The 21995-nt window shown below is 40.7% G+C and overlaps 3 protein-coding genes across 8 annotated transcripts in view; 1 reads left to right on the top strand and 2 right to left on the bottom strand.

Moving 5' to 3' along the window:
• The window catches only part of DTNBP1 (dystrobrevin binding protein 1), a 70439-nt gene extending 64285 nt beyond the window's left edge, over positions 1–6154 (top strand). The window contains exons 8-10 of the mRNA XM_061346482.1: positions 48–203; positions 2123–2266; positions 5253–6154. Coding sequence (XP_061202466.1) covers positions 48–203; positions 2123–2266; positions 5253–5503 — 551 coding nt within the window. The 3' untranslated portion in view covers positions 5504–6154. The remainder of the gene's footprint in view (positions 1–47; positions 204–2122; positions 2267–5252) is intronic.
• Positions 1–21995, bottom strand: part of GMPR (guanosine monophosphate reductase) — a 463469-nt gene that overhangs the window by 307538 nt on the left and 133936 nt on the right. The gene's annotated exons all lie outside the window — the stretch shown is intronic.
• The window catches only part of JARID2 (jumonji and AT-rich interaction domain containing 2), a 216197-nt gene continuing 202148 nt past the window's right edge, over positions 7947–21995 (bottom strand). For 5 of the 6 annotated variants that reach the window (XM_061346448.1, XM_061346450.1, XM_061346449.1 and 2 more), the window contains 6 exons: positions 19786–19891; positions 18756–18938; positions 13848–13978; positions 11646–11829; positions 10042–10149; positions 7947–8769 (listed from right to left, as the gene is read on the bottom strand). In XM_061346448.1, the coding sequence (XP_061202432.1) occupies positions 8593–8769; positions 10042–10149; positions 11646–11829; positions 13848–13978; positions 18756–18938; positions 19786–19891 (889 nt within the window). In that variant the 3' untranslated portion in view covers positions 7947–8592. Of the gene's footprint in view, positions 8770–10041; positions 10150–11645; positions 13182–13847; positions 13979–18755; positions 18939–19785; positions 19892–21995 lie in introns of those variants that run through there. The other variant, XM_061346451.1, reaches the window with a different exon arrangement.

The following is a 21995-nucleotide window of genomic DNA, read 5'->3' as shown; positions in this document are numbered from 1 at the left end:
CGTGATATGCATGCAATGTTTTATTTGTTTGTTTCTTTTACACTCAGCTGAGCTAGATGCTGAACACGCACAGAAGGTTCTGGATATGGAGCACACCCAGCAGATGAAGCTGAAGGAACGTCAGAAGTTCTTTGAAGAAGCCTTCCAGCAGGACATGGAGCAGTATCTTTCTACAGGATACTTGCAGATAGCAGAGAGGCGAGGCAAGTTTTAAAATACCTTCTGTGGTATTTTACACAGTTTTAAAATACCTTTTGTGAGTCACGAACTCACATCTTGGGAGAACACTGTTGAGGGGTCAGTCAGAAGCAGTTTTAATGCTTACAGATGCAGTGCCTCCAGTCTTCCTCAGTGGAACCAAAACTTCAGATTGGCTTTTGAAACAAGTTTTGGGTTCCAGGAGAGCTACATACCTTAGAAGATTAGTCAGACAGTCTGCTCATTGTCTGAGAAATTGCAGAGCACTGAAGTATGTGTGGAATAGTGCTTTTCTCTGCAGCTGAAGAGTGCATCCATGTCTATAAAGATGTGGGTGGAGGTGGCCCCTTCTGTCCACCAGCGTTCCAAAGCCTGGGATTGTGCTTCAGGAAAACTGTAAAAGTGCAGATGGAAGCTCAGTGTTGTATTTCAGAACAGTTCCAAGGTGGTAGCTGTTTCCATGGTCTGTGTAACATACAGGAGTGTGTGATTTAGGACATGGGAGATCAGGTTAAGCTCTCTTTATTATGAGATAACTCAAGTCTGGCACCTCCTGACTAGCTGAAGCACAAGAATGCCATAGACGTCCATGTGGGAGGTATCCATCTGTTGGACCAAAATGCAGGGATTGTAGGACCAGAAAGAAAGCAAGCAGGAGAATAAATCACTTATGTAGCAGAAAAACTGTAGAGATACTGTCCCTGCTTCCAAAACAGTTCTGCTATCATTTGTGATACCAGAGCAGGAAATACAACCCAGGATTTCCATTTCTCTGCATGACTGCTATAGCCATGCATCTGCAAGGTTCTCTAGATGCATTGCTAAGACAGCCCTCTGAGAAGTGGGGTATGTCAATTTAAATCTCTTAGGAAGGAACTGAGTTGGGTTGTCTTCTTTCTGTATAGGTCCAGTCCACTTAGACTAAAAGTGGGCATTGTCACTGGCTAGTACTGGACACACAACTCTGTTAGAGGGTTTAACTTCCTGAACTTCAGCTTTTAGCATAATGTAGAATCCATGCTTATCAAAGAAGCTGTTTTAATGAAAGATTTGATCCTGCAGTACATTTAAAACTACAGAGCTATAGTATATTTGGAAAAAAAAAATCCAGTGAAATGACAGAATTTCATCTCAGTTCACTTATGAAGGCTTTTAACAGTGTAATTGTTAAATTTAGAGAAACCAATAAACTGTTTGTGTAATATTTGATGTTACACATGCAGCAACTGGAAACCTGAGTACCCCTGAACTTACTGTCTGCATTTGCATGTCTTATTGTTCAAGGAAGAAGATGCTCATCCAAGTATTTATTTCCCTTGAGAGCTGTCAGTATTATATTGACAACAATAAGTAAATTGCTTGAATAATTAACGTGAAATCCCCATGCTGAGATAAGATATCGGGCATCAGCCTGGGTTTTTCATACTACTGCCATTTATTAGTCTAACTGAATGAGGAGGAGGAATGGCTGCTTTCTGTGAACATTAATCCTGATTTCTGAATTTCCACATCCCTTGTATATTGACCTTTAGTGACTGTGTGCTTAAATGTGTGTGGTCTTTTTCTCTAAAAATGCTTTTAGTTGGTAGAATTGAAAAGGACTGTTGCAAAATGGAAAGTTTCAATCTTTTCCCGTGAGCCCCATTCCTAGAGTATTTCTGACCATGCTGTTGCTATAGGTATTTTTGCTAAAGTGTTTTGTTTTACAAAACCAGTAATGGACATTAGTTTCACAATAAAGACTGCACAGAGTAGCCTTGGATTGGGCTGAGATAGCTGCTGAGCAGCTTCTCTGGGTGTGCTCCTTCCAGATGTAGTTTAATTGTCCACTAATGCACCCAATTATAGCAATTATTCAAGTCTTTATAGGTAATAACACCATGTAACTGATTTCAGTTTGCTCATTGCGCTATTTTTACTACAGAACCGATTGGAAGTATGTCTTCCATGGAGGTGAATGTGGACATGCTGGAACAGATGGACCTAATGGACATGTCTGACCAAGAAGCACTTGATGTCTTTTTAAACTCAGGAGGCGAAGACAATAATATGCTTTCTCCCATGCTGGGTATGATCCTAGTAATGACAGTGGGCTTAAAGTGATAAATCACCAGAATTGCTCTAATTTGTAGTAAACCCATACACTTTATGTAGATTGAGTATTTTTCATCAGTGTTTTTTCAAAACATTAGCATTTAGTTGCAGTACAAGAGATATTGCCTCAGAACTACTGTATATTTCTGGACTTTCTCTTTTTTCATCTGGTTACTGCAGTTTTCATGTTGGGTTTGTCATGGTATGGATAAGTGATGTGTTACATACTGCTTTTAAGGTGCATTTTTCTCAATATGAATAGAAGGCATTTTAACGAACTTCAACAGAAAGTTTGCAGCAATTAGGGTTTGATTTTTAGGATGGCCTTCTTGGAATTTGTTCATAACTTTTGCATTCTGAGGTAAATTTGGACCGGTTTTATCCTGCAAGATCTTCAGTGAGAGGTGTTCCTCTGAACAGCTGAACCATGGTTCAACATGCCAGTGTTCTGGAAGCTTCTGAATAGCGATTCTGGTGCTGCAGCTCTTTCACATAGCCTTCTTACTGCTGGTAATGTTACTTAAATTGGATTAAATTAATCCTAAACCAAAATTTTGTTTACGTGTTCTGATGAACAAAACCAATTTACATGTTGCCAAGTTGCAGCATGATGAGGGATCTGCTTACAGCAGGGAATTAGTATTACTGGGTATTTTGTCCACCAGTGAAGAGTGTTTTCTTAATGAAGACTTTCAGTACTAAAATGCTTTTTCCCAAAAAAGCCAAAATGAGTTTTCTTGGGGGAGGTGATGCAGGTCCTTTAAAAGTACTTTGATTTCTTTTGAAACTACCGGTTGATACTTTTCTACAGGTACTTACAGTGAAGAAACAGTATGCTTTAAATACTATCCTATGTTTTGGAACATATAAAGGAAATGTTAATAATACCTGGGGTATTTGTCTTCCTCCCTGTGTAAAGGTGATTATTACCTGCTGTGAACATGGAACGCTTACTGTAAGTAGTCAAGGCACACTTGGCTACTAAAGGTTTTATGGCAAAACCTAAATTCAGGTGGCTGGTTTTGGATAGGCATCCAAATCATGAATTATAAAATTTGATCATTGCTTGAGCGTGAAAGTAATTATAGAATCTAGGACTCTTTCCCCATTGCTGGGTCTTTGGCAAATGTTGGACCAAGAAGCTTCATGTCTTTTTTAATAACAAACAGTGTAACTGAATTCTCTAAGGAAGTGCAGAAACTACTAAGAGCAGGGTTTTTTTTTCCTAAATAGATGTAAAGCTTATTAGCCTTTGGAAAAAAAAAAAAACCCTATAGAATTTACTTTCTGCTGTAATATATTAGTGTGTATGTATAGATGGTGCGTACATATTTGTTATCTAGATGCACACACACTGTAACATAACTTGGCAGTGCTCTAATGTTCTAGCACTGTATCCTTAATGCAGAGGTTGGGTAGGCTTGCAGCAAGATTTACTCCTCTAGTTACTGTGACTACAGCATTAACAGTCTTGTCGCTGTTGCGGTTCCAGACAATTAATTTCCTTCTGAATCAGAAGGGATTTTTGTGCTTGCTCTAAGGACCTTGCACCCTGGTGTCAAGCTAAATATGCAACAGTCTTCATTCTCAGATGGCTTAAAGGTAACTCTTCCTTTTGGTGTCCGTGGAGAAGGGGGGTTGGTCAGGGCAAGATTTGCTTCACAGTTTTAGTGAACGCCACAGAACACAGGTCAGTTATGTTAATAAGTGGAAAAAATAAAAATCAGCTCAAGATATTAAAACTCTCCCAGTTCTCTCTATAAAGGCAACCAGCTTCTGGGCACTGGTTTTGAAATGTATCGTGGTAATGAGTGCAGCTGAAAAACTTACCCACCTCTGCCACTCTAGAACACTCCTCTGCGTGCCCTGTGTAAATTAATCTAGTACGTGCTGGTGTGCACAACATAGGTGTCTTTACAAATATTGCTAGTATCGTTCATGTTCAGTGTAACTTCATGTTCTCCCTGAGGAAGCAGCTGAGTAGAGCTGCTAGGCATCCTCCATAGCATTCTTAAGAGGCTTTTCTCAGCCAGGTTACTCAGTGCTGAACCTGGGTGCCCTGACTATGGAGGAACATTTACTAGGCGTAGCAGAGAAGTCAAAAAGGGCTTTATTTGGCCTATCACATAGAAGGAATATTTATGTTTCCCCATTTTACCTTATTTCATTTCCTGCCAGGAAGTGTCCAGAACTCCGCAGCTCTAAGATCTAAGCAGATCTAAGATAATGTTGAAATCTGAACTCCTAAACTGCAAGCAAACACCATTGCTTAGAAGACTTTTTGCACAGGATGTGGAGGAAGCATAGTCTCAAAAATCCCATTCGTGTGCACTTGAGCTACGATACAGCTTTACCAGGAGGAATGTTTTCATGCTGTGAGCAAGAAGTGGTTTTGCTTCTACCTCTTTGCTTTCAGTCAAAACTGGAGATTATTATTGCCTGTCTCCTAGTTTGTTTGTTTTCCACCCAGGTTTATGTGTGTCCTTCTGTTGGACAGAGTTTGTCTGGAGGATCTTCCTATTGGTGATGATTCTCAGCATGTGCTGAAGACCAACAAGTTTTATTATAGGAGTTTATCAAAGTTGGAGTTAGGAGGATTACTTGGGTCTTGGCTAATAGCCAGGCTGGACATCAGCTGCGTCTCTTTGAACAGCCAGGACTTAATATTCCTGCAGTCTTATCTTACTTGTTCTCAAGAGTTAGAAATTCTAGAATGAGCGAAATGGATACTCCATCAGAAACGGATTAAAGCCAGCCTGCGGTTTGTGTTTGAGATCAGCTTCAGAAAAGCCAAAGGGCAACTTTGTGTCTGGGGAAGGTTTTCTAAAATGGTGTTTTGCAAAAGAAGCAAAACAGCCTCAGTGCAACTCATTAACCAAGGTTGAGCTCAGTTAATTTACTGACTTGTCTGTTCACTTGCTGTGCTGAAGTTTGATTGTTGTTGTTTTTCCATCTCTTAGGGCCCGAATCCAACACCTATATGAATGAGATAAGTCTCCAGGTTCCGAGCCAGTCTGAATTACGCCAGAAACTGTCATCTTCCCTGTCATCAACCTGCACCGATTCTGCCAGCCAAGATGCAAGTGAAGGGGAGTCGCCAGTTGTTCAGTCTGATGAAGAGGAAGTTCAGGTGGACACTGCTCTTGCTGCTGTAACTGAACGAAAGGGTGCTTCAGATGTTAGTGATGAAAGTGACTCTCAGACTATTTGAATCTTAAACCCATATCCTTTAAGAATGACTTCTGAATGAATGAACAAGTGAATGAAGAGCTTGCCTGTGTAGCGGTTTGCTAACCAAGCGTTAACAGCCAGATCTTTTTACTTAGTGATACTGCCTTTTTACAGAATCGCCAGTCATGTGGAGGTTGGTTTTTTAAAAAAAAGCCTAAAGCACACACACTTTAACCGTAATCTTGGGGCTCAGGGGAGCAGTAAACCTGTTGTATATACTATGTATAAGAGAATTAAAGAGGGAAGATGCAAGTTACTTTGACCACTAACCGTTCATGGCTGATTGGAAGTACTTAGACTTGATGTGTAATACTGAACCCAGATTGTTCCTTGCATGTTGTCAGCTGCTGCAACTGAAGATTTAGGATCCAAACCAAAATGAAAAGTTATTTTCTACTCTTTACTATCTACTGACTGCCTACTGCCTTTGTCTACTAGTGCAGCAGTGTTTATTTACTCTCTCACACTTCTTATTCAGGACCAACTTAGTTATCAAAGTGTTAAGGGAAAGAAACAAATTGAGAAAGAGGAGAGATGCATATTGAGATGTTACACTTCTCGTGGAGCAGAGTTCTTAGCGTTGTATGAACTTACTCCTCTTTCGAGACAAAATAAAGTATTTCTATCTCAACCATGTCTTTTACTTGATTACCCAAACATTTTGTCCATGACAGTGAAGAGAGGAGACTAATTCAGAAAGAAACCCCAAGTCCCTTATAAGGAGCACCAGTGTAATTTACTTTTCCATGGTAACATCTATTTGACTACACTGATGCAAGCCAGCAACCCTGAATGAGTTATAACTTAAATGCTTGCATTTTATAAACCATAGGACCTGTAGTTGTCATCATCTTGCTGCCTCTTTTTTTTCTGCAGTCATTTTTTGTCTTGAAACTTGAGGTCTGAGCATGTCTAACGCCTGTTGCTTGTCAAGTCTCACGCTCTGTTTGCAGGGATCTGCTCTCCTTTGGGAAGGCTCCTGGCTCTGCTCTTCATGCACAGAGGGAAGGAATGTAATCAGGAACAGCGTAAGTAAAGGGATGAGCTGCGGTGTAGATCTCTTGGCAAAGACCTGCCCTGACAAAGGACTGATGCATGTTCTCCAGCTCCCTAGCTGGGAAGTGGCCAGTTCCCTGAAGGATTCATTCTGTTTGCTGTTACCTGACAGAGTGTTTCCTGAGCCCCCTCTAGGAAATTCAAGCTAGACACTTGCTACCTGCAGTTAGTTATTTTCTGTTTAACAAGGCGTCTGTTGAAGGCAGCTTTTCTTGACGGAGCTTCCTTTACTCACTCGTTTTCCAGAAGACAGACAAAATGTCCAAAAAAGTTTTGTTTTTTTTATTAAACCTCGTAGTACAAACCTGGAAAGTAAACAAAAAACTGGCAATAAACAACATGAAGTCTTTCCTTACAAGGAAAGAGAGCAGAGCAGCGCTAATAAATTAAATGTCAAACTGTAAGCCATAGTCAGAAGTTTACTGTCAAGAGGGAAAAGTACACAGCAAGGCCATAAAAACCAGACAACCACATTTGAAAACACTTGACTCTGTTTATGTTATTGTTAAATATTCCAAAACAGTTCAGTCTTCTGCAACAACAACCAACAAATTGTATTATAGGACTTTCCTGACAGTCACCACTGGCAAGCTCAGTGCAATATGGGTAGCTACGGTATTGTTGAATTCAATTACGAAACAAAACAGTTTGTGAAAACATTTTCCCTTTTTTATTCCACACATACTGTACACACAACCAGAAAAGGGCAACAGCTACTCCATTATTATTTTTTGTTGTTGTTCAGTGATGTAAGCAGCACTTATAAATGTTACAAGAAAAACCCTGTAAGCATCCAATCCAACCGATGAAGAAAGTGAAACGTAAGGCTTTTCTTCATCTTGTCTCTTCACCATCCCCCCTCCCCACCCCAAGAAAAGGCTCAAGTATTTAAAAAAATTTACAGGCATATGTACAAAAGGTGTGATTTTTTTTTTCTTTTTGTTACAACATGAAGAGAAAAAATAGACAAGATGAAAGCAAATGCATTTTCACATTCAAAAGAAAGATGCAGACCTGCTAGTGGCTCTAAATGTGATCATATAATGAAACAAATTCAGAACAAAAATTAATGCTTGACTGTGTAAAGGTGTCAAAACCAGCAGTGGAATGGAAATGGAATGTTAGAAAGATTGCACGTCTATGACAAAAGAAGCACTTATGGCTTCAATCACTTTTTTTCTTTTTTTTTCTTTTTTCTCAAAGGATGCTATTGAAGGGTTTTTGATAAAGTAGCCAACAGCACCAAAAAATAACAGAATGGATTTCCTAATGAAATCAGGCACAGTTTTCCCTCACGTGACTCCTCAAGGCAGGCAGTCTTTTTTCCTCCTTTTTTTTTTTTCTTTTTTTCTTTATTTTTTATTTCCCCCCCCTCAAAACAGATGCATAGTGATGTGCTGGTAAAAGAGAACATACTCCAAATCTCCTCCTTTTGCCTACAAGTTAGGAAACAAAGTCCATCTTCAGCTGCCAAAACCTCCCAAAGAAAGCGTGTATTCTCCAATTTAAAAAATTACAAAACTTATCTTGCTGTGACAGAATAAAAGACAGCCAAAGTAAAGCAATTTCGTTCAAGTTTTTGTCTCCTATCCCTTTTCTCTCTAGAAAAATCTGCTCACATGACCGGAGAACAAATTATAAAACGCATCCAACTTCAACCTATTCCAAAAATGGGTTAAAAGCCTTTCTTCACAGTTACCAAAAAGGCTTTTTCTGTTTTCAGCCATAGGGACAATACAAATTAATATTTTATCAGCCCCTTGCCGCTTTTAAAACAGTGAACGTACGGCAGTTCAAAAAAATCAGACTGCTGTATCTATCTAGTCTAAGTACAAAAAAAAATTCAACAGTTTAATGCTAAAACAAAATTAGTTCTCTAAAACCAGAAGAAAATCTTCTTTAGAGCTAGTGCAAAGACAGCTTGTATTCTACAGCAAGTACTCCAAACTATGGTATAATAATTACAAAAAATATATATAAATTGACAAAATGAGAGTGTTGGCATCTTCAGGATTAACTTGAAGCACTTTTGGATGAACTGGAGGATGAAAGCCTAGATGATGGCACGTCAACTGTCGCTCTCTTACGAGGTCCTCTTTTTGGTGTAGGCTTGCTGATACAGTTCTCAATGCTGCCATTTTTACCAGATACTTTTCCACAGATTTGATTGACTAGACTGATTATTTGTTCCTGTTCAGGGAGAGAGAAAAAGAAAAAATCAGCATCTGCTCTTTCTCCAGTCACTTCTGATGGACAGTGATGCAGTGCTGCCTTTGCACCTAATGGGGAAAAAGCCTTGGCTCATATACTACATTCATGACCAGGACTTTCAGGAAAAGTACTGCACAGTAGTCCAGCTACTGCCCCTGTTGAAGCTCCCCCCTCTAAATGTGAAGACAGTGATGAGCAGAACTAGAAACCTCTTGAGCAAGAATAAAGAAGCTGGGCTCCATCATTACTACACTGAGGTCAGAAACATTCTTCAGATACAGCTTAAAACCCATTGCTGAACAAAGTTACAAATGCTAGAATTATAAACCCACAGTAGTACTGCTTATAATTTACTATTTATTAAATATTTCTTGAAAATTTAAGGAAAAGATCCCACTTTTTCCTTGTGACATTGTTGGCATTGGTTACAGGATGTTACTTGTGTTTAATGCTGTTCAGGATGTCTGGGTGTGCAGGTGCTCTGAGCCCATGCAAAGAGAAAGCTGTTTTGCGGCCCTGCAGAAAAAGGGCAATAGCCACATGGCATTAGGATCAGAAGGGAGCAGGAGACCTTGACCTGCACATCAAAATCTGGCTGCACTGTCACTCCTGCCTCCACTGCATTCAGGGATTGGATGAAGTTCAGGGCAGGGGAGAGATTTTTCTAACTGGCTGGTAACAGTGAAATGCTGCCCCACTCTTGATTCCCCACCTATTCCCTTATACATTGCAGACATGGAGCTAATTAGCCAGATGAAGAGGCATCTGTCATTTGACCATATGGATGTGTCTGGACTGATGGAGCATTAGTCCAGAGCCCAGACCCTGTCCTAAATCATCAGCCTGAGCTCTGTGAGTGTTCACCATCACATTTGCTTGAAGCCGTTACTGGACCTCTTGTAGACAAGTACTCTACAAGTTTGCCTTAGAGAAGGTTCAAACTGGACTGGAGTTATCCACAGAGAAGTTACAAGAAATTAACCAGGCAAAGCACAGATTCATGTTCTACAGCATCCCACAGCACTAAGTGCCTTCTCTGTTCTGTAATACCTATCCATGCCATTTATGCTTCAGGTTTCATCTTTGTAATCATGTTTCCCTCTATTTCTTTCATTAAGATCATAATACAGCACCTTCTTCCCACATCCAAAAGACCCCAGCACAGTCTCTGTAGGAAAAGACAGCGTTAAGTCTACTCCCAGATTTTCAGTGTCAAAGCTCAGCAGCATCACAAAGCTACATCATACAGACCTCATCGTAACGGTACATCATTTTCAGTCCCCGACAAGACTTCTGTTTTTCCACATGCCGCAGGGCACACTCCAAGCAGAAGACAACATTTTCATTCTCCTGTACGACCTATATAAAAATGCAGGAGTAGGGGGGAGAAATGCAATAAGCCCCAGATTGTAGCCATGTTATGCACACAGTATTGAATTATTGTCTGAGCTATTAAACCTGTATTTTACTACAAGTTAGTTAGAGGCATAAACAAAAAGTATTACACATTGTGAAATGATTCAGAATGTGTAAGAAGAAAGTACATATCCCTTTAGGAGTGCTAATGTTGGCAAATACGTATGATTTATTTTAAAAAGAACCAATAGTAATGCAGGCCCAATCCAAATAGTGATATATGTGTAAGTATCTAACACACAGCCTAAAGATTTCCTGAAAGCAGCCCTTTCAGGTTATTTTAAAAGCTGTCTTGAATAAGGATAAAATGAGAAGCTTAGCCACAGGATTCCTCAGCTACTGTCTCGTTCAGCAGAGGTCACATTTGCTCAGCTGGCTAGCAGCCAAGCCTACACATTTCAGTTGGAATTTGACAACCAAGTTGATTTTTTTGTCCCTTACTACTGTTTTCAAAGCTTGATGAGGAAAAATCCTTTCCTTCATTACACTTCAGAGCAACCAGGCCAGAATTAAGAGGATTTGGTTGTCTTTTCTTTTAAACAGACTCATTTTAAAGTGACTTCAAATTAATACTGCTTAAACAGCCATCCAAAGACATGTATAAACTGAGTGTATTCTACCTTAGGGGGGAAACAGCTATAGCTAACCATTTAACAAGTTACATTGTCCTTCCATCAAAAACCTGACATAATGTAACCAAAAAAACCCTAAAGATGTCAGAATAATTGCAGTATTTCCAGAATATGGACTTGCACACACTGTACTTTAGTTAAATATCTGATCTTGGAATTAGGCTGTACATGAGATTGTGGGAGGAGATTTTTGATATTTTTAATTAAACTGCTGTTATTTCTAGGTGTTCTGCATACAGCTAAAACCCCGGAAGTGTCACCAGCGGTGGTTAGCACACCTTCAAAAGCCAGTAGGCAATTACTTGCAAAAAGAGAGAAAGTTTATGGGCATGAATCCTGTTTCTGAACAGACAGGTTGGCAAACAACATCACAGCTTGACAGACAGGATACATATACCCTGCAATTTGTCTCGCAGGGAAATTGTCGCAGCACAGGCTGTAGCTGCATGCCTAAGACTAGGGCACATATTTGAGTTGCTAGCTCATCCTGGGAACTGTTCTGCCATGACTTAAAACTACTGGCAACCAGCAGGTATCTCTTACCTCTCCTAGTGCAATGCAGCTGAGTGACTAGTTTACCCCTTCCTTACAGGGGGAGGAAAGCTAGCTGACGCTAACTGTAGTCTTCTGTCACTGCTGCCTGAGGCAGTAAATGTTCTGAGACAAACCAAACCAGCATCTCTGCATCTTGTGTGGAGTGTATGAGATGACTCGGTAGTCATCTCCTGTCTCTCAAATGCTTATAGTCCATTATAGTGCCCTAACAGGGGAGAGAGTACCCCAGAGGTGGCAAAGGACTTTACTCACCATGGAAAGATAGCACAGGTGCTGACAAATCTGACATCTCCTCTCCGACGTTTCTAACTGCAACCACTTTCGAGGCTTTTTCTTTCCATCCATCCCCGTGCTGCTGCTGTCGTGGCTGCCATAGCGTGCTGAAGAATGGAGACCTGCCTCATAAAGCTGCCGCCGCTGCCTCAGCTCTGTGTCCCTGTGAACGTTTTATGCAATTAGACACAGGCATCACCTCACACCACCACAAAGCCATGTATAACCACCTTTTTACCACCATCATCGAAACCTTAGCTCCACACAGCAAAGCCCTGAGTGTTGTTGGAGGTTGGTGCCATTCCCTACTCATGGTGAGAGATAGCCAGCACCACAGAAACGCTGCCTAATTGCAAAAGCTATCTCCAGATTTCAATAGTGACCACTGTATCGAGACAGTGGTTCTCAAACTGCTCCACAGAGAACTGGGGACTGACGAGTACTTCCTGTAGGTCGGTGGTTGCCCAGGGCCATGTGAAGAGTCAGGAGATGTGGCTAACATAATTGTCATCCCTAAAGTTGCCAAAAGCCACCTGGAGCAGGACGAGCCGTTGCTGTCAGGAGTAACAGCCACCTTCATCAGGAGGCAGAGATGAACCAAGGACCTGCTGCCATGAGGCGCTTCAGGCAGAAAAGGAGGAGCAGGGCAAGTGATTGTGCCAAAAGACCATGATCTTGCTGTACACCCAGGGAAACAGGAGATATCAATTAAGGATAAAAACTTCAAGCCCTCCAGCAGCCCTTCACCCACGGCATCCACAAGGTGGACGGTACTTCCTATGCTGAACTACACAGCATTAGGAGAGCACGTCAGGTTGCAGCCAAGTGGAAGACAGCAAGCGTGGAGTGAGCTGAGCAGATGCAAGGGGAGAATAAAAAAGCTCACCAGCAGACACAGCTGAAGATGGGTGGAAAGCTGCGCTAAGCAAACGGCTTGGGCAAACTGAGCAACCAAGGCAGATCAAGAGAGGAGGCAGCAAAAAACAGAACAAACAAGCAAAACAAAGCAAAGGGGAAAAAAATATGGTACAGTGTTCCATTTTGTTGGGGTTTTTTTATGGGTTTTGTTGTGTGGGGGGTTGTTTTCCATAAGCAGACACAGGAAGGACCGGTATCTTCCAAAGAATCCCAACCTAAGCGTAAGAACAAGTTTGAGAACCACTCTGATAGAGGTCGATGTGACGGTCTAACAGCAAGCACCAACATTTCTGTTTCACCTTTCGCACTTGCAGTCTTTTCCTCTTCAAGGAAAAAAAAAGTAATAATAAAAAAAAAGGCACTTGGAAGGGCTCACTCCCACAGGGGAACCAGCTGCAGGTAAAGCAGTCAGCACACCTCTTTGTATTTCTTTCTGAACACTAAAACAACACATGGCTGTTTTCCCCTTCAATCTGTCACTGGAAATTTTCCAAATGAACATGCTAGTTAGTTAAATACAGTTTGCAGGTTCCATTCATCAAAACTTTCTTGACATCTCGAGTATCAGTTGTCACAAACTTGAAAGATAGGTAGCAACTACATGGTAGGGAACAAAAGAGAAGATCATTACACAGGAAGCCAGGCAACATTGTATTTTCTTTTTTTACCTATCTTAAGAGAAACCTTAAACATGTTTCCTTAATACTGGGGAGAATGCAAGATGCATCAGCACCTATAAATAAGCTGCTCACTTAATGGCTTAAATCAAGACAACTTTCTGTAAGCAAAGTACCTTCTACAACTGCAGCGAATAATCTTGATGCTGAAGACAAGAGTTCCTGGTGCAGAACCCATGACAGACATGGACTGAACAGTGGTTACTGATGCCAAGAGGCTGAAAAACTGAATAAATGTGTTTAACCACCTGGCACCACACAGTTCACGTAATGCTTCAGGAAAGCTTGAATCTCAGCAGCAAGAATCAACAAAACAAAAACCCAAGGCAAACTGTAGCTTTAATTCCATGATGGTGCCCGAAGTAGGGAATTCTTAGAGTAAGACATCCTAACCACGGGCACTCTCACATCAGATACAGCCAAGGAAACTGATTCTTCCACGTATGGCTGTCTTGGAGTTTGTTTGCTGGGCTTTTGCTTGGTTAAGTAGGTACAAGACATGCATCTGAAAGGGTTACTTACATCACCCACCTCCAGAGTCTGTCAATTAAAACAAAATAGGTACAACAGGCCCCCAGTTCGTTACCTGAGCTCTCCAAGAAGTGATGATATCGTACTCAGAGTCGGCCCGTTTTCCTTTTTTGCTTCTGCTGTTGCAATCTGATAAAGCAACTTTTCCATTGAAAATGGTTTGGCGATACGTCGTCTCTTCATTTCCTGGGACAGAAATCGACAAATTAGTTCTTCAGCATATTGGAAAATAAAGGTTATAAAGAATGACTCCAATGTAGCCAAAAGGAGTCTTTTAAAACCACCAAAAGTGAAAGCTTTCCACAGTCCAAATTAAGTATTTATGTTCCAACTTAAAACCAGCACTAACTACACACTGAAACAAATGCTATTCAGAAGTAAATCCTTCCAGTAGAAAGAGAGGTGCCCAAGGGCTTTGCTGGTTTGGGTCCTCCTGATGAAACGACTACAAAAGGAGACTTTCTGCTCATGCTTTAGGTGAGCCAATGCCACAGAAAAAACTTGCAATTTTAAACCAAACGCATGCTACCAGCCATCATAATCAACTGCTTTCTTGAAGAATGCCCTAGTGCCTCCTAACAGCTAACATTCTGTTTTCATTCAGAGTCAACAGTAGAAAGCAAAAAAGCATCTGCAGTGCATGATGGCATATATGAAAATATGAAATCAGTCTCTTTGCTACCTCTTCTTAATAGGCTTTGCTGTGAAATTTAATGCAGAATAAAAGATAGGCAAAGTCGGCACCTACAAAGAGAAAGAAGCAAAATGCAAGTACTCCAGTGTCACCACATTTCAGGTACACCCTTTTTTCAAAGAATAAAATTAAACTTCGTCAGTGGACAAGACCAGGACAGGAGAAATGTCCCCAGGATGAGAAAAATGAAGAGCAGGATGCCCAGGCATAGGTTAGCTTGCAGTGGAGGAACCAGCAAACACCTCAAAATTCTCTCCCTAAAATCTAATCTTTCCTGTGAAGACCAAGAGGAGTAATGTGATCACTTAAGCTCACTAACACACTATTTGCACTCTCAGCCATCCAGTACTATCTATCTTTCTCACCTACCTGACACACAGGGCTGCTGTTATTTTGCATCTTTTAAAACATCAAAGACAACAACTAGCAAAATAGGCACGTATCAGGGAAAAAAGACAACAAGCAAAAGGAGAGGGTTCAGTTCTGCTCAGTTTTGCCTGTTACCAATTCCTCTCTGTGTAAGCTTCTAAAGCTACTTTCCCGTCAGTATGAACTCAGTGATTTTAAACCCTTTTGATAATTCTTACGCAGGCAAATTCCTTTATTTACAGCACACTTGGGAAAGGCGTAGCATTTTCCCAAGTATCTGAAGTTTTGTGTCATTTGAAAACTGACCCTCTGTAAAACAAAACAGGTTGAGCTGTACTGGCCTTAGTACAAATCCCTGAGGAATGCAGAAAGAGACCTCCCTCCATGATAAAAAGTGACCATTTATTCCCATCCTCTGCTTCGCTTTAAATCAGTTAGTTTTTTGGTGCGTGAACTTCCCCTCTCAACCCATGACAGGTTTATTTCTTTAAGAACCCATCCCAAAGAACCTCTTCCAGAAATGCTGACAGACTGTCAACTAGATCTCTTTTGTCCATATATCCTTCCAAAAGCTTCACGGCCTGGGGGCCATGACCTCATTGCAAAAGCCATGTTGATTACCCTGGTCTTGTTCTTCTCTACATTTATTTGTTCTTTTGGTCTTTAGGAAGTGTTTGTCTGAAATCTCCTTTTGCTCTGCATTTGTGTGTATTTACGTGCATCTTGCTACGGTGGATGTTTTACTTGTATTTTAATCTTCTGCATACAAAAGGGGGTTTTTGGTCTCATTTCAAACAAACTTCTTTCCCCTGGTGTTAGGCACGCCAAGTTTAGTGGGGATTTGCCTTTTGAACATTTTTTTTTTGCTAAGCAATGTGCATGTGTTGTGAGTCTCTAACACAGCATCTTTAAGCAATTTCTATGCTGCACACAAACACTTAACCCTTCTTTCTGCATTCTCAATTTAACAAGCTTCCTTAGTTTTATGCAAGGCTGTCTTTTGAAATGAAACACCACAGCAGTGGATATGGTTTACTGCTCTTTCAGAGTTCTTAATCTCTGCTCACCATCATAGTGCAGCTATTTGACAGTGATATTTTGAGCTGGGCTCCACCATTGCTGAGAAGCAAGATGAGAGTTTCTTCTCCTTGCACGGATTTCCTAACTAGATGCTCCCAGAAGCCATTTCTGTTCTGGCATTACACACAACACAACCACTATCCTAGCTAGGGGGAAGAGACCAGCATTTCTCATTATCACCGTATATCCTGGCCTCACAGGTTTTCTCATCTCTTTTAGCGTGACACAGGCTATACACCATCAGATATGGTGAAGCAGGAGTGAATGTGCAGAGTGATACAGTTGATGCTGAGGAGCCAAACACCCACCGTGTGCGTATGCAAAGCTGATGGCTTCGAAGCAGTCTATCCTGGTCCTGTGGCCACACTGCCACTGGTTTTGGAGGGCAGTTCTGGAGTGCCTCTTACCATTTGGTTTCATCTAAAAGCAACCCAGTCTGCTAAGGCAGCTCTGTGATAGGAACCAAGGAGTGGTCATTGTGTGACATTATAAAGGCACATTCCTCAGCCAAACTAAAACTTGTTGGGGGGATACATATAAAGCCTCTGCCAGCATACGGGCTGGACAGTCAGAAGAACAGTGCTAAACTAATACCATGCCTTTCCTATTTAGAACAGGAAGATCAGGGCACAGGGATTCTGTCACCAGGGACAGAGTTAAACCTGGATTATTTTACTGTAATCTCTCTTCTGGTTGCAGCAGTGCTGCTCCAACCAGATGACTGACTCCAACTTTCCTATGTACTTCTTCCTCTCCTATTACAGTACCAGCTGAGTCTCTTCACCAAGTTTCTGGTGGGCCCTACAGCACCAAAGCCCTGCTTTAAAAACAGATGTTCTTTCTTATTTCCAAACCTCTAGACCAGAGTGCATTCATTTAGCTCAATATTCTGTTTTCCTGTTTCCTAAATGAACTGTACTAACTTTGCCCAATGCCTTATTTGAGGACATGAAGTTCCCCCTTTGCCATTCCAGACACAAACTCTTCACCACACCTGTAAACCTTCTCCTCATCCTAAGTTTAAAATTTCAAGAGCTCTCAGGGTGTTTTTTAAAAGCCGGCAACCTGGTTCCACATATGGTTTAGGTCCTTTACACACGCTTTATACTAATTCTTTTATTCCCACAATTATCCTAACTCCTTACAAACTGAAATCAATGCCATTTCAGAGGCAGAATTTCGTTTTTTCCATATATTAGAGACTGAGCAGTCACTCAATACAGAAATGAAACAACACTGTTTAGTAATATAGAGTCACTATTAAAAAAACCAGGTCACAGTATCACAGAATGAAACCAAAGTTAATTTATCAAACAGCTGAAAACTGTCAATATTGCTGTTGAGAAAAGACAGACAGGAAGGTACAATTGTCAGAGTTCATTAACAGTCCAAAATGGGAATCTTGCTCATTACACAGAATGTCTCAACCTCTGAGAAGCACAATTCCAGCCCACCTCTGAAAATGGCCACGTGCCTTGCCAAAGTGAAGGAACCAAGGAAAAATTTCCAAAATTTAAGGGAGTTAAGAACATAGGATAGTTTGAGGAAAGAAAGGAGAGAAGGAAAATCAAAGAAGGGAAAGCAGAGTGCAGTGGGTGTTTACAGAGTGACTTCGATACAAACATGTTTCTGTGGTTCTCCTAAAGTCTGTGAGAACTGTGACTTCAGTTTCCAGGGTAGGTTATCATAGATTGGAATGCAATGGATTTTCAATCAGCTTGTGTTTACCCAGTGCAAAGCTCTTAAAACTTAATCAAAATAAACTGTTCTTCAGAATTTGAGGCACCAAGAAGAGCTTTTTAATTGCTGCATAGTGATTTCTGTCTCTTACAGCACTGGCATTTCCAGAATGTCAAGCAAGTGTTCAGCAGCGCAATAAATATAGCATACGGAGTTAATATAACTGTGTACCTTCAGATAGAAAAGGTTCGTTCAGAATTCTCATTCCTTATCTATACACATATACAATTCCCACCTTCCCCCACAATAAATCTGTAATAAAATAACTTCTTATTTCAAACTAAGTTAATATTCAGCTAGTATAATCAGGCAGGAAGAATTCCATTAACCCTAAAGATCCAAAACCTAACTGTGGACATATTACATTTAATTACTTACTAACCACTTGTTCTCAAGCTGTCTATGATAATATTGGTTTAGCTAAAAAACACTACCAAAATAGCATCTGTAACCCATAGTGTATTTGAGGAGTTTGGGAAGACAATTAGTGACATATATTATTTGTCCAAGACCACAGAAATGTAGTCAAAATCGTGATGACTGGACAATTCACCTGTTGGTTTCGGCAGACAACCTGCCTCGGTTAGGTGTGTGAAAAGGCAATGGGAAAGGGCTTTTATTTACATCTTAGTATTGGATGTGAACCTACAGTCTGTGAACATAAGGATTTTCAAGTTGATTAAAACTGAAACTGCCCTGATCAACAGCTTTTCCTGAATGGAGGGGCAGAGAAAGCCACGCAATACAGCTGTGAGTATTGACTCTGCCTATCATAGGAGCTACTAAGCACAGTTTATTCAGATATTTGCACCTGAGATTCTAATGGTTCTAGAAAACATCACTTAAAATTAGTAAGTGTAATACAATATATATACACACAATATATTATCATTAGCTCTGACAGGATTTTTGAAAAGCTTCCTCGCTTTTTTCATGCCTTGCAGAACTTTTCTCCTTTTTTTTATTTAGCAGTCCACAAAATTAGACGTAATTGTACAAGTCTCACAACGCTATCAATCCTGAAATGTCGGTTTAGATGGCAGGGCCATGAATCCATTTTAACTCCTTTTCTCAACTTACCTTGGCTGTTTTAAACCCCATACTTGTCCACTGGGTGGTAGCAAAGTGCACTGTTTCAGAAACACTATAGCCACAACACACTTTGGACACAAAGGATCCAGGAAAACAGACAACGAACTGCCCACTCTGCTGTACAGTACGGTGCACCCTGATCCCCTCCTTGCACAAGATTTCTGGGGAGATCTAGAAACACATAAAAGCAAAACGACAACAAAAAAAAAAAAAAGAAAACCAAAAAAACAATTAGAACTTTATTTTACAGTTATATCCCCCTCCTTTGCTGGGTACTGACTGCCACATGCGACTTCTTTGCTAACAGCTTAGCTCTGTTCACTTTCTCTCTTTCCTTCTACACATGCTGAGGCTTAGTGTTTGGAGTGAGAATTACAGAAGTGGCCCTTCTGAAATCAACAGTTTAAACTTCCATTTGCCAAACAATCTCAAACACAGAGCCTCAAAACAGTACTGCCTATTACTACTGCAGAAAGTAATGCAAACTGTTTTCCATGTAGATCTTTTCAGACTTGGCACTGAATCATCCTTGCTACTTCACGTCTGTTAACATGCTCACATGAATAGCTGAAGGAGGGTCTTTGTTATGGGCTCCCAAATTTATATTTGCATGCACTAAATATAAATTGTTATCCACAAAATAAACAAGGGAGCCAAGACTACTCAGAAATCCTTGTATTAGCCTTCTCATATCCATAGTGGCTTCATAAAATCTCAGTCATGGCAGATTAACTGATTACAAAACACTCCTTTTGTGAGGTTAAACACACTGTAGTCACTATTAGAAATGGGTATTTATTGCACTGTCACATATATTTTTATTTCAACATTTTAACATGTGAGCCTTGCTAGAAAAATGCCATGTGGGTAAACACTGCAATTAGGAAGTAGCCAGATTTTAACAACAGCCTCTGCATCATTTTAGTGTAAGACAAAACCAAAATAAACCCCTGAGCAACCAGCATCCTGATTAGCCTTGGGTTCTCAAATGAGAATACTTCTCCGAGTGTTAACCTACCATTACATTACTTTCAAGCATTTCCAGCCCTGGAGTGCCATTGGCTTGCAGCAGGGTATGTACCACATCATCAAGTTTGTTCTCCTCCGCAGCAGGAATGCAATACCTGTTGTTTTGTCAGAGAAAAAGAGAAAAGATTTACTGTGGAGTAAATAACGGTCCACAGCTACACAGGAATAGGCAATTCAGATCAGGACATTGATTAAAAGAAATTAAACACAGGCTTTTCCACACAGTTCTTTCTGGTAAAACACTGAGGATCATGGAATGCTGTTTATTTAGATTCAGTCTGATGGTGTCCACTAAACGCCAAAGGACATAAAAATCCCTGAAACAGAAATAATAAAACTCTGTAGAATCAGAGGAGAGAAATCGGTCACAGAATAGTGTTCACTTTAATGGCACCAAAACGAGCAGAAGTTGGCATCTCCTGAGCACCAATATATGTTGTTACCTTTATCCTAAATGGCTGCATTTATTACCTGTGCATCACCCAAGCAATCTTTTTATTTAATAACATTTTCTGTTTGCAACAATGAAGAAACCACAAATCACCTTTACTGTTAAAACACAAAGTACCCTAAGAGCTTCCTGCCTTGCTTACTAAATAAATCCTACACCCCTTCTCTTCCTTGCAACAAAAGACCTGACTCAGAGTAGCCAAAGGAGAAAGAGAGATTTAAAACTTTGTTAGGTGCATGCCAAGTTCCACATCCTCCTCTCCTTCAGAAGCCAAGGAAGAACCTGTCTCTCTGTGCTCACTGCCAGCAGTGCTTCCTATGCAGAAGTTACAAGAACACAAGAGTCTCAGGTCTTAGCCTCACACATCCAGAGAACTGCTACTTTGCTGGATGCAGGGCAGCAATATGGTGAAAATTAGTCACTACTCTTGCTTGCACTCTGCTAGAAAGGTGTTTATGTCCACCTAGAAGATACCTGTTCCCAAGATCTGGTAGTTGGTACCTGAGAACTTCAAACTAAGCAGTGCAGTTTGGTGGGAAACACACTGCACATCACAGGATTCCCAAACCTGCCTTGCATTGCTGCCATGCTATGCTTTATCTGAAACTTTAGTTTATTCAGATTTGTTATGTTCAGGAAAGTAAAAAGCATCTCTAGATTTATCATGACTTACTAGTTCACTTTAAGCAGTGAGACCGCAACCATTTACCCCCACCACACACACATAAAAGGATTTTGGGGGAAACGGTAGTTTCCTTGTCATTCATCCAGTCTGTCAATTTCATAAAGCATTCTGCTGTCCTTACAGACCTTGTCAGGATATCTGCTTATAATGTGCACTAATATAAACTCTGTATGCGTCATACAGAGTTATCCTGCTTGATGAGTCTGTAGGAAGCTGTACTTCCTATGATTCAAACATCTCATTACTGTTCACTGTCCTGATGATGACTTTGATGTGTCTTTGTTGATCTTCAAGCCAAATGCCAGAAAAGATGACAGTATCTACTCATACAGCTAATTGCAGCCACAATAAGGGCTCTAATGAGCTGGTTGCCTGGGTGTACATAGACTGATTACTTACACATACATTGACAACGATCAGGACCTTTCTAAGAAATCCAATGGTTACAGAGAGGTGAAGAACTTTAACTTGATAAAGCTGAAGTCCCAACAGCAATTTTAAATGCATGCTGTGTATCAAACACTTTGAAGTACCTGTGTTGCTGTCAATGACAGCTTCAGAACAGCTCCATGTGTGTAGCATATCACTCTAGTTACACTATAATAAGAGATTTTAAATGATAATAATATTTTCAGTTCAAACCCAGAATACTGCAGAGCCCACTCTTTCCTTTTAGAGTCAGAAAATACAGCTGCAACAGCCAAAAGATTCAAGCATGCAGCCCCTCACCAGATGGGCCCAGGAAAAAAAGCAGAGAAAGGATGTGTGAAGAGGAGGGACAGCACAAACGTATGGCATAGGACCGACTACTGGCAGGGCTGAGGGGAACAGAGATGCTTTGCAACGGTGGTGTATGCTGCGATTTCACTCATTTGCAATTCTTGATCTACCTGTAAAAATGGGAGGAGAGCAGCCAGAATAGACTTCTGGGTGTCTTGGGCTGAACAAGGTTCTCTTCACTCTTTTAATGGGCACTGAGGATCCCTCCAGAATAAAATGTTAGGTCACTGACCTCTGCCCTGCATGCAAATTGAGTTCTCCCCTGTTTACTCTTCAGAAGGTA

This window comes from Neopsephotus bourkii, unplaced genomic scaffold, assembly GCF_033783945.1.
Source record: "Neopsephotus bourkii isolate Nb327-2 ecotype Australia unplaced genomic scaffold, CSIRO-AGI_Nbou_v1 NB_272, whole genome shotgun sequence".
NCBI lineage: Eukaryota > Metazoa > Chordata > Aves > Psittaciformes > Psittacidae > Neopsephotus > Neopsephotus bourkii.
The sequence above is the reverse complement of the archived record's forward strand: the minus strand, read 5'-3'. Positions and strand labels throughout refer to the sequence as shown.